A 12,769-nucleotide genomic window follows, 5' to 3' on the forward strand; every position below is an offset into this window, starting at 1 on the left:
GAGATAAATGCTCTTCCATTAGATGAAGGAATACAACATACAGTAGCTGTGGGTTCATTAGCTTTGTGTTTGATTAAACAGGATGTGTTTGGGAGGGCACCCGCGCCCACCCCACCTCCAACCGCGTGGAAGGGGGAGGGGGGTGGGGTACCCCAGAACCCCAGGCCCGGCAGGGAAAGGTCCCGGTCGTCACGTTAGCGTGCTTAGTGATTCCTAACCCTGTTACTGAGTTCGCCAGCTTGCCGACTGGCAAACTCTACCCCTACACCGTGAATGTGACACCACCCAGTGTTTTTACAAGTGTGTGTGTGGTGCAATAAAATTAGGAGCATTGCATTCTAAATTTGTATATTAATAATTATAAGTGATTACATTTTTTTTTAATATACCTGTATAATATGGTGTTTAAAATGGAAATTTCTGTCTAGATGACCAGCTCAGTGGCCTAGTGGTAGAGTGTCTTCCCTGAAACTGGGAGGTTGTGGGTTTAATGCCTGCCTTGGTCATTCCACAGATTATAAAAATGGGACCCTTTTTCCTTCCTGCTTGACACTCAGCATTATAGGTTGGAAATGGGGGGTTAGATCGCCAAATGGATTCCTGAACCTGGCTGCTCACTGCTCCCTAAGGGGATGGGTCAAATGCGGAGAATGACTTTTGCCCCATTTAGATGGGTGTGACAATGAGTGGTGCTCTTTTTGTCAGCCTCTAACACAGATTAACCAATATCTTGGTCAGAATGACCAATTTGTATCGGTTGGCCCAATCACCAATATATATTGGTTGAAAACACCTTCATTCATTGTTTTAACCAAAGGATCTGTACACATAACTACCAGCTAGATTGGTCAAATGTAACCTTTTATTGGGTTAATTTGACCAATCCGTTTTTAGAGTGTGCACTTTTGATTAAAATACAAAATTTCCAAAATGAAAAAAAAAAACAAAAAACAAGTTTACAACATGAAACAAATCTTTCAAACCTTTCAAGGGGAAAATTTTGATGCCATCTCATGGTGCTTCAGTAGTGCATGTCCTGTTTTTCTGCTTGTATTTACCAAGGTTAATTAATTAATGGCGTTTTATTGGCACAGGGGCTCATAAACCCTGCATGGAGAACTTGTGATTTCTACAGAAATCACATTTGATGACCAGATTTACAATTAAGGCCGTTTATCATAAACGTTGAACCAGTCAGGTGAAGCCTGGCCTCTCCCTCTCTCCATCTCTTACTGCCCCCTCCCTCGCTCAGAAAACATCCTTCAGCCTACTGCACAACCAGCAAAGATGTCCTGCAAAGAGTGCTAAGTCTCTCATGCGAATGTCCTTTTCTCTCTTCATGGGCCACCCTAATCAGTGTTAAGGCGAAAGACAAAGAGGGAGTTTCAAGGCTGCCTCCGAGGCTCAGCTGTGCTCACTCCACCCACCCACTCACATGCGTGTATCTTTAAGGCAATGGGAGAGGGAGGCCGCCGCTGCGGAGAAGAAGAGGGTTTATCCCACACGTGTGCAAGGCAGAGCAGGTTGTAGTAGGCGAAGAGACCAGTGTGCGCAGTTTGTGTGTGCGGGAAAATGCGTGTGCTTGTTGCTCGCCGGATTGAGAGAGGTGGAGAAGAGAGAACGAGTTCCCAACACAGCTAACAATCATCGGCGTGCGCACTTGGCGAAAATTGACCCCATCCTCTCGTGGAGACGCATTTTCCTCTTTCATTCATATTTGGACATTTGTGATTGGTTGTTTTTTAATTTGAGTATTTTTTCCAGCCTTTTACTACCCCCTTTCTTTTTGTCTTTCTTCCTTTCTCTCTCTCTCTCTCTTTTTTCCCCTTTTTTTGTAATTTGGTTTGCGGAGCCTGGGTGTGCGCACTGCTACTTTTCTTCTATGCACCTCCATTCTCTGCGTCAGCAACCGCGGATGAACCTCTCACCTGGAGAGAGCACGGAGCCGGGCTCCCTCATGTTCAACGCCCGGCAGACGTCCGACACGGGGGGACGGCTGCGCTGCTGAGGCCCCGCGCGGTCCACCTCCGACGCAATAGCCCTACTTGTGGATTATACACTGCGTCCCGCTGCACCACAAGACCATCAGCTGCAGGAAGAAGATCCAAACCTCCTCCTCTTCATCTTCTACCCTGGATTGTGTCCGCACAAGAGGAGTGAATAACAAATGCACGCTTGCCCCCTTCTTTCATCACAAATGACTTGTTGAAGATATAAAAGAAAGACAAGGAGCAAGAGTGCAGGGAGATAAGCAGAAAAAGCCTAAGCTTGGATATTGAAAGGAGCGGGGCATGTGGATATTGGCTCTTATCTTTTCCCAGTGCATCTTGAATGGTAGGTGTTGAGAATATGTTTTTTGCATGCTTGGACTTTAAATTTATGCTAACACGTCACACGCGGTGCAGGTAGAAGTCATCTATCCAATTGTTTGCAACGCATTTACAAATATCTTAATTTGGGGGCGGGAGAGGCTGTTGCTATGTTTAGTTTAGAGGGCTAATCTACATTAACCTTAAAGTGTATACACGTTTACCTTGTATGCATTTGTAACCTTTCACAGCGTTTAATCAAATTGATTGAGAAAGGTAACAAGCAGGAAATAGAGGGCTTTTATATGTACAATGGGTGCAGCATGCATTGCAAAGTAAGATCTACATATATTAATTGTTAATATTGCCCCCCCCACCCCCAACTCCCGATTTTGATATTTTAGTACATTCTAGGCCTTAAAGAAAAATCTCTGCAATATTAGCTTTCTCTGTCTCATTATGATAATTTCTCCTTTTTGTAATCAGGCAGCACAAGGCCTCATTCTGGTTTTTAAAACATAAACTCAAACAAGCAAGCAATAAATTATATTACATTGCTTGTGAAAACACACAACATATTTTAATTATCATTTGTATCTGTAGCATCATTTTATCAGATATCCGATTAGTTTGAAACCTAATGTGTAAAATAATTCAACATTGCACATTAATTTCATTGAAACAAATTTTAAAATAGCTATCCATTGAGTTGACCAATTAAAAATGTACTAATTCTAAAATGTACTTCATGCAGTTGTGTTGATCATTTTATCAATTAACGAATTTACATGCACATATTGCGGCCTTTTTGTTTGGATGTCTTCGAGAAAAGGATTATAGCATTGCCCCCCACCCCCTTCCATTGCACCCGCCATATTAGAAGCACAGACATGGAGGAATTTGGAATTGAAAAAAAAAAGGCCTTTCCACCAATGTGTAAAAATGAAATTGAATATTTTTTTCAAGTACAGTAAGTACTAAGTAGCAATTGTGTTTTTCAGTGACTGAGGGCGAAGGATTTTATTTAATGGCGAATCCATGGAGGGTGTGTGAAGAAGGGGGGGGGGAGGACAAGGGACTTCAGTGTAGGGAATGTTGTTGGGGGCGGGGGGGGGGGGGGGGTGGCTGGGACAGAAATTGCCTTTAAAAGAAAATTGGGGCACTTAAAGGTGTTTTTGGAACAGTGTGGATTAGAATTAAGGGTGAAACGTTCCAGGAAAACCTCTTTGTGGCCACGCTGAAAGCAAAATTGTAGGCGGTTGTTACCCTTCGGAGAAGGGAGTGAATGCGATGGCTGTGGTGCACCAAAGACTCGATTTTAAACTGCGAGCAAGGCGATTCCGAACAGAAATGGTCACGACACCGATGGCCATTTGAAATCTAACACATGTAGTGTCTGAGATCACCGTTAATTGAACGTGATGTATACTTTGCTTGCGATTGGCTTTTTAAATTTTTTTCAGTCTGAGCGTTGCAAAATGGCTGCTGCTAGAGACGTCTACATAGAAACTTTGAATGGCAGCAGCAGCTCCCGGTGGGTGCCGCATGCACACGATGCTGCGACATTCATATCGACTAACCTTTTGCTGTTATTCATTGATTCTAATTTGATTTGGACGCGTATGAATTAAGATTACAGTAACTTTCTTTTTTCCAAGTTTACACACAGGGCTGTCAAAATTAATCGATTAATCGACAAGTAATCGATTATCAAATAAATCGACAACTGTTTTAATGATCAAGTAATCGTTTGGAGCAATGTTTTTTGTTTTTTTTTAAATTGTCCCAAATTGTTGAAAATAGAGCTGTCGAAATTAATCAATTAATCAACAAGCAATCGATTATCAAATTAATCGACAACTATTTTAATAATCGAGTAATCATTTAGAGCCATTTTTAAATTTAAAATAGTCAAAATCATCTGATTTCAGCATATCAACAGTAATTGTTCATTGATTTTTGTAGTCCTAAATGAAAATAAGACATCTGTTATAACTTTGGAAAACAATGACCAAATTGGTAACATAGTACAATATCAATCCCCCTTTTTTTAATCACTATACAAATACAGAATACAAAATAAACACCCATCATCGGTTAATAAACAATAATCAGGGAAAAAATGCTTTTGTAATACATTTTTATGCAAAATTAAAATGAATCTGATTAGTCGATTAATCGATTGAATAATCGATAGATTAATCAATCCTAAAAATATTCAATAGTGACAGCACTAAAAAATAGCCATGTATGAGCTAGTGTCTTCATTTATTTTGTTAAATGCCTTTCCCCATTAAAACAATAATAAAAATCAATTAAAAATGTCTAATATAGCCGTTTAAGATTTAGGAACACAGCTTTTCAGTGCAATGAGGCAGAAACATTCTTATTATTACATTCTTTATTGTGTAAAATAACAAGGGATTAATGGCTTAAAGTTATCTTCCTATAAAAGTAAAGTTTGACATTTTTAGTTGAATATTTTTCTTTTTTAATGGGCAAAAGTGTTTTATAAAATAAATAACGACAAAGTTCTATTTATCTTTTTTTTATATATATATAATGAAAAGACCTAAACGTGCAATTTAAGGCACATTCCCTTCCTGGAGAGTGAATTACAAAGTAGTTTAGTTCGAGAATATTGAAAAAGAATTCAAGCCAGCCAGACACTCGTTGGTCATGCTAACAGCTAGCAACTTACGTCTGAGACTTCCGCCGTATCTAGGGTTGCCAACTCCCTGAAAATTAAATAAAGGACACCTCATCGACAAGGACGATTGACATGATTGCCTTCAACCTTGTGTAAATTTTTATTTTTTGTAGGTGAAATAATTTTTTGACTATTTAAACCTAAGTTGAATAGGGCATATGTTTGAATGATATTAACCTATGGAAAAGTTATTATTCAGAAATTTACTTTAATATAAACTAACAACATTAACTTATCAAAATAAATCTCTCAGAAAAACCTTTCCATCATAACTTAAAACTGTATACATTAATATAAAACAATATGTAATAAGCAGAACATTCATCCTGTAACTTATGTTCATCTTAATGTCACATTATGTGGCGATTATTTTTTCCATTTATATTTTATCTTCATCATACAGTGTTATAATCAGTCATCTTTAGAGCACAATTAGCTGAGTTATAGCTTAAACTAGAGGTGGGCATCGAGGGCCGGAGTCCTGCAGGTTTTGCATGTTGCCCTTCTCCAACACAGCTGATATATGATCAGCTCATCAGCAAGCTCTGCATAAGCCTGATAACGATCCTGTTGATTGGAATCAGCTTGTGTTGGAAGTGAGAAACCTCCAAAACCTGGAGGACTCCGGCCCCCGAGGACCGACATTGCCCACCTCTGACTTACACCATGCTTACAGTGTGATAGACATGGGCTCCCTCAGCAATTTCCTCTAAATTAGAAAAATAAACAAACATTTTTTTACTGTATATAGTGTCGTATATCAGCTGCATGTACAGTATTTCGTTTCATGTACATTTCCATATTACCCTTGATCAGAAGGTTAAAGAATCGACTCGACAGCACACACGGGCAGTATGAATGGATTGTCGATGCTTGTCGGTAGCGCATTGACCGACAGTCCATTCATGTGCAAGTTTGTGCGTGCTATCGAGTCTGGCCGGGAGTGACGTCATGCAGCCGAGTAGCCGACAAATTCAGCCTTCGGAAGATAAAGCATTGTGAATTTGGACACATTGCTTGTGTCCAAATTCACAAGGCCAGGTCCTCCGAAGGCCGAATTTGTCGGCTGCATGACGTCACTCGGGGGCGTGACTTCACAGCACGCACGGACTTACATATGAATGGATTGTCAATGCTGCTTGTCGGTAGCACATTGACCAACATTCCATTCCATTGTGTAAGTCTGTGCGTGTTGTCAAGTTGCGCCGGGAGTGACATCATGCAGTCGACAAATTCGGCCTTTGGAGGACAAAGCCTTGTGAATTTGGACACAGTGTGTTTTTGCAATCGTTTCTGTTGCTGCTGGTCGCATATGACGCTCTTGCGCTATGTAGGTCCGCGAGCAAAACAATACGTCGACGGTCGACCAATAAGATGAGCGGATTCTGTATCGTCATACTTGGAATGAAAGTGCTGTCAGCTCATTGGTCACAGAGCAGGAGGTACTTGGAACGTTACAGTAAGTTGTCACATAAAGGGCACTGTTGTTCATTATTTCTATTGGCATTTTAGGGACTATTTTTTACTCTCACGGTATTACGGGACAAAGAAATTTAAATGACAAGCACTGAAGCACTGCGTTGAGCATAAAATGGAAAACATTTTTGTTTCTGCGCCACAGAAATTCTATTACTGTTTCAGCTGTAAATTTATATGTATCCTTGTATATCTAGAAAAGCTTGATTAATTAATCGTAATAGTGGTATTCCCCATCACTTATGTCCCCTACTTATTCAAAGTTAAAATTCAGAAGGGTGTCTAGCACAGCAAAATAAACAATTCCTCCCATTTGGAGACATACATCCATGAAAGTAATAAGTAACGTATTCCTCTTCATCTTGTGCTTTGCCTTATGGACTGTCATATCATGCAGCTATGAACAAGCAGTGACTTTAGGCCAGCTAACTGGCTAACAAGCAAAGATGTCTTGTGTTTGGCTGAGCTAGCAATATGTCCAAAGAACTAGGGCTAGACCGATTATCGGCCGGGCCGATTATTGGCACCGATATTCAGCATTTTGACGAATATCGGCATCGGCCATTTTGAAGAATCATATGACCAAAAATAGATCCATTTAAAAAAGTGTTAACTTCAGGGAACTAATAAAAAATTCTTTTTTATTTTATTTTTATTTTCAGAGATGCTGCTGACCCTGGAAACTCTCTGCACCTTCTGTTTTTGTTTTAAATTAAAACTGAGATAAATAAATAAATATTATATATATAATATTTATTATATTATAAATTAAATAAATAAAAATGTAATATTTCAGATATTTAAAAAATTTAGAATACTTTATTTTCTGTAGAAAACAATTGTTTGAGTTTTTATTTACCTTTTGAAAACATACTACTGCCACTGGGACATTTCCCCAATTTTTTGTTAGATTTTTAAAACAAAGATGTCTATTGACTAAGATTTTTTTTTTAAATCGCCAATGTTTTACAAGCCCCAAAAGTTGCTCAATAAACATATGCTTTAAAAAAGAAAAGAAAAAAAGAAATCTGATCTGGAGTTTGTATTTTTTATTGTATTTTTGCCAATATTTTCCCTTTTAGTGAAAATAAATATCGGCTCCAAATATCGGTTATCGGCATCCTTGACTACTAATAATCGGTATCAGCTGTGAAAAAAACATTTCGGTCTAACGCTACAAAGAACACACTATGGCAAAATTGCTTGAAAAATGGGTTGACCTCTATGTCAGTACTGACAGACACTTACAGGGTTATCCTGTGTTTTAAACATTTGTTCAAGTTGTGGTCCGTATTAGTTGCAGATGATGAGAACCAACAAAACACTTGCCAGGAAATGTAATGTTTCCAAGAAACCGAATCCAGGCTCAAATAACACCAAAAAACATTCAGTTAAAATCAATGGAGACGTTCGGGTTACCACACAATCTTGACTCGTACAAGGTTGGCATCAGGTGTTGTTTTAACTAGGGATGTAACAATATCCAAACATCAAGATACGATATTATGACGATATGAACGTCACGATACGATAATTATAACGATATTGTGGGGAAGTTGGTGATACAAAAAAGCTCACATTATTGTAAAAATATGAGCTCATACTAAAAAAAACACACAATATTCTACTTTAGTACGTTACAGTATGTATGTAGCTACAAGGGGGCACAAGCCAGTGTCTTCTTGTTCTGGTCCCAAACCCGGATAATTACAGAGGGTTGTGTCAGGAAGGGCATCCGACGTAAAAACGTTGGCCAAATCAAACATGCGAATCAAATATATGACTTCCATACCGGATTGGTTGAGGCCCGGGTTAACAACGACCGCCATCGGTGCTGTTGACCTACAGGGTGCCGGTGGAAACTGGACTACTATTGGTCGAAGAAGGAGCGGAGGAAGGTATGTTTGTAGGAGGGAAGAGAAGAGGAACACCAAGAGTTTAGGACTGACAGTAGGGACTTTGACTGTTGGAATTATGACAGGAAAAGGTAGAGAGCTAGTTGACAATACAGAGGAAGGTGGACATATTGTGTGTTCAACAGACCAGGTGGAAAGGGAGCAAAGCTAGAATTTTAAGAGCAGGGTTCAAGTTATTCTATCATGGTGTAGATAAGAAGAGAAATGGAGTAGGAGTTATCTTGAAGGAGGAGTTTGTTAGGATCGTCCTGGAGGTAAAAAGAGTGTCAGATAGAGTGATGAGCCTGAAGCTAGGAATCGAAGGTGTGATGATCAATGCTGTTAGTGGGGATGCGCTACAGGTCAGATGTGAGCTGGAGGAGAAGGAGACTTTTGGTTGGACCTTGATGAAATGATGCAGAGCATCCCTAGAAGTGAAAGAGTTGTCATTGGTGCAGACTTCAATGGACACGGTGCAGGAAACAGAAGTGATGGGCAAGTTTGGTATCCAAGAGAGGAACGCAGAAGGACAGATGGTGGTTGATTTTGCAAAAAGAATGGAAATGGCTGTCGTGAATACTTTCTTCCAGAAGAGGCAGGAACATAGGGTGACCTACAAGAGTGGAGGTAGGAGTACACAGGTACAGTAGAGTACATCTTGTCTAGACGGTGTAATCTGAAGGAGATCAGCGACTGCAAAGTTGTGGTAGGTGAGAGTGTAGCCAGACAGCATAGGATGGTAGTGTGTAGGATGACTCTGGTGGTGAGGAAGACAAAGAAGACAAAGGCAGAGCAGAGTACGAAATGGTAGAAGCTGAAAAAGGAAGACTGTTGTATGACTTTTAGGAAGGAGTTGACACGGGCACTGGATGATCAGGAGGTGCTTCCAGATGACTGGACAACTACAGTAAATGTGATCAGGGAGACAGATAGGACAGTCCTTGGTGTGTCATCTGGAAGAAAAGGAGATAAGGAGACTTGGTGGTGGAATGGGGAGGTGCAGAAGTGGATCCAGAGAAAGAAGTTAGCTAAAAAGAAGTGGGGCACTGAGAGGACTGAAGAAAGTAGACAGGAGTACAGGGAAATGCAGCGGAGGGTGAAAATAGAAGTGGCAAAGGCCAAACAAGGGGCTTACGATGACTTGTATGCTAGGTTGGACAGTAAGGAAAGAGAGACTGATCTATACAGGTTGGCAAGGCAAAGAGACAGATATGGGAAGGATTTGCAACAGGTTAGGGTAATAAAGGATAGGGATGGAAGTGTCTAGGAGAGGTAGCAGTAGAATTTCTGACTGGGTTGTTCAACAGGATCTTAGATTTTGAGAAGATGCCTGAGGAATGGAGGAGACATGTGCTGGTGCCCTTAAGAACAAGGGAGACGAGAGAGTTGTGGCAACTACAGAGGAATAAGGCTAATGAGCCACACAATGAAGCTATGGGAAAGAGTAGTTGAAGCTAGACTGACGGCAGAGGTGAACATTTGTGAGCAGCAGTATGGTTTCATGCCAAAAAAGAGAGTACCGCAGATGCAGTATTTGCTTTGAGGATGTTGATAGAGAACTACAGAGGTCAGAAGAAGCATTGTGTCTTTGTAGATCTGGAGAAAGCTTACGACAAGGTGCCCAGAGAGGAACTGTGGTTTTGTATGAGGAAGTCTGGAGTGGCAGAGAAGTATGTTCATGTGATGCAGGACATGTATGAGGACTGTAAGACAGTGGTGAGGTATGCTGTAGGTGTGACGGCGGAGTTCAAAGTGGTGGGACTACATCAGGGATCAGCTCTGAGACCCTTCTTGTTTGCTATGGTAATGGACAGGATGGCAGATGAGGTTAGACAGGAATCTCCATGGACTATGATGTTTGCAGATGACATTGTGATCTGTAGTGAGAGCAGGGAACAGGTGGAGGAGAAGTTACAGGCGTGGAGGTTTACCCTGGAAAGGAGGGGAATGAAGGTTAGTCGTAGCAAGATGGAGTATCTGTGTGTGAATTGGAGGGACCCAGTGGAAGAGTGAGGGTACAGGGAGAAGAGACCAAGAAGGTGGAAAAGTTTAAGTATTTAGGGTCAACAGTCCAGAGCAATGGAGAGTGTGGAAAAGAAGTGATAAAGTGTGTGCAGGCAGGCTGGAACGTGTGGAGAAAAGTGTTAGGTGTGATGTGTGATATAAGAGTTTCAGCTAAAATGAAATGAAAGGTTTATAAAACTGTGGTGAGACCAGCGATGTTGTTTGGTCTGGAGACAGTGCCACTGAGGAAAAGACAGGGGGCAGAGCTGGAGGTGGAAGGGATGAAGATGCTGAGGTTATCTTTGGGAGTGACCAGGATAGATAGAATCAGAGGGACAGCACATGTTAGAGGCTTTGTAGCTAAAGTCAGAGAGGCCAGACTGAGATGGTTTGGACATGTCCAGAGGAGAGATAGTGAGTATATTGGAAGAAGGATGCTGGGTTTCCAAATGCCAGGCAGAAGGTCTCGGGGAAGACCAAAGAGGAGGTTTATGGATGTAGTTAAAGAGGACATGAAGGTAGTTGGTGTGAGAACAAAGGATGCAGAGGACAGGGTTAGATGGAGGCAATTGATTCGCTGTGGCGACCCCTGAAAGGAAAAGCCGAAAGGAAAATAAGTATTTTACAGTAATGAAAAAATATTATAAAAATATTATATATAAAAAATATATAATACTGTACATATTTAAAAAAATATTGAGGCACTTACTTGCTAATGTACGCACACATTGAGTTCCTCCACATATTGACTCAGTTCACAAGCATATTACATTTCCCTTCATCTGACCAATAGCATGGATTTTAAACATAGAAGGGCACTAAAAAACTAGCCACCAGAGTGTGCTAGAACTGCACAAATGGAAATCAACCCGCTGCTTCTAATATTGTGACATGACGACGACGATATATTGTGAAGTTTTAATATCGCGATATAACCATTATCATTACATCCTTGGTTTTAACCCAATTACAATCCGACAAAACAATGTTACATAGTAGACATGGCATTAGGGCCAGTGGGAAACGAGGTCTGTGTGGTGTCTTTTGGTGCACTCTGTCACTTCACATCCAGTTAAGATGGGTTGACACAGTCACAGCAACAAGCCAGCTCCTCAGTTGCCCATTAACATCAACAGACCAGTCAACACAATGTAGGCCACTGGGAAACAAATGTGTTTTCAAAATGTCCTGACTGACCAGAGACACTGTATTTTGTGATGCTATAATTTACTATTCAATTAATGATAATGACTTTTGACATGATTGTGACAAGATGTGATGAGATGAGTAATTTAATCTTGCCATTACATGCAAGCCTTATTCAAAATACAAGTATAGTTTATTTACTATAAAGTATATGGAAGTGAAAACAGTGCTGCCGCCTCAAGTAAAAATTTAAATAGGGCTTTATTTAATATGCTTACTTAACTCTTCACACTTTTGGGGAGGTAAGCAGTGGTGCAATAATTATTGCTCATTTTACACAAGTATTTCACATACATGTTTTAAGACATCTGGAAACAGTTTTAAATTGTGGGGGAAAATGCAGAATATGCCTATTTTAAATCGACAGTTACTTATGTAACTACGATTCTATGAGTCCCGAACGACCGCCAGGTGGCGGTGCTGAAACAGCACGGAAATCCCCCACGTGCATGCATCACTCGAGAAATAATTAATAAAAGGACATTTCCAAGGTTCTGGCTGACGTGATCCTCATGTATATAAGGGGATCATAGCCTGAACCGAGTCTCTCAGAACCTTCTCGCGCAAATGAACACGAGGGCTCTGAGTGACAAGCACGCTGGCGATGATTCGGGACTCATAGAACTGTAGTTACATATGTAACTGTCGTTCTATTTCGTCCCTCCCGACCGCCAGGTGGCGGTGCTGAAACAGCACGGAAGACCCGAGAACTGTACCTCACAGAGGGGCCTCAAAGGACCGCGAACTACATTCAGTGGATGAGGAGAGGTGGCATTCAAACTGTAGAATCTGGAGAACGTGCAAGGCGACGACCAGGAAGCAGCCGCACAGACGTCCTCCAAGGACACTTGTTTCAGAACAGCCCATGAGGTAGACACACCCCTGGTGGAGTGACTGCATACCCCAGGAGGAGGGGAGCGACCAGAGACCCAATACGACTGCCGAATCACCTCCCCGATCCAATGGGAGAGGTGTTGCTTGGACACAGCAGCTCCTTTATTCGGGCCATCATAAGACTGGGTGGATGTACGGAAACATGGCGTAGCATCCAAATACAAAGACCTGGAGTGTCATCCCCATCCGTCGACGGTGGAGCAAAACGAGCGAGACGAATAGAGTGGTTGGCTTGAGAGCCAGACAAAACTTTGGGCACAAAAGCAGCATTTGGC

General features: G+C 41.1%; 1 protein-coding gene across 5 annotated transcripts in view; it reads left to right on the top strand.

The window, feature by feature from the left end:
* Window positions 1-1,317: 1,317 nt before the first annotated feature.
* The window catches only part of dscama (Down syndrome cell adhesion molecule a), a 191,747-nt gene continuing 180,295 nt past the window's right edge, over window positions 1,318-12,769 (top strand). For 3 of the 5 annotated variants that reach the window (XM_077545951.1, XM_077545952.1, XM_077545953.1), the window contains exon 1: window positions 1,452-2,334. In XM_077545951.1, the coding sequence (XP_077402077.1) occupies window positions 2,292-2,334 (43 nt within the window). In that variant the 5' untranslated portion in view covers window positions 1,452-2,291. Of the gene's footprint in view, window positions 2,335-12,769 lie in introns of all 5 variants that reach the window. The other 2 variants (XM_077545955.1, XM_077545954.1) reach the window with 2 other exon arrangements.

This window comes from Vanacampus margaritifer, chromosome 16 (assembly GCF_051991255.1).
Source record: "Vanacampus margaritifer isolate UIUO_Vmar chromosome 16, RoL_Vmar_1.0, whole genome shotgun sequence".
Taxonomy (NCBI): Eukaryota; Metazoa; Chordata; class Actinopteri; order Syngnathiformes; family Syngnathidae; genus Vanacampus; species Vanacampus margaritifer.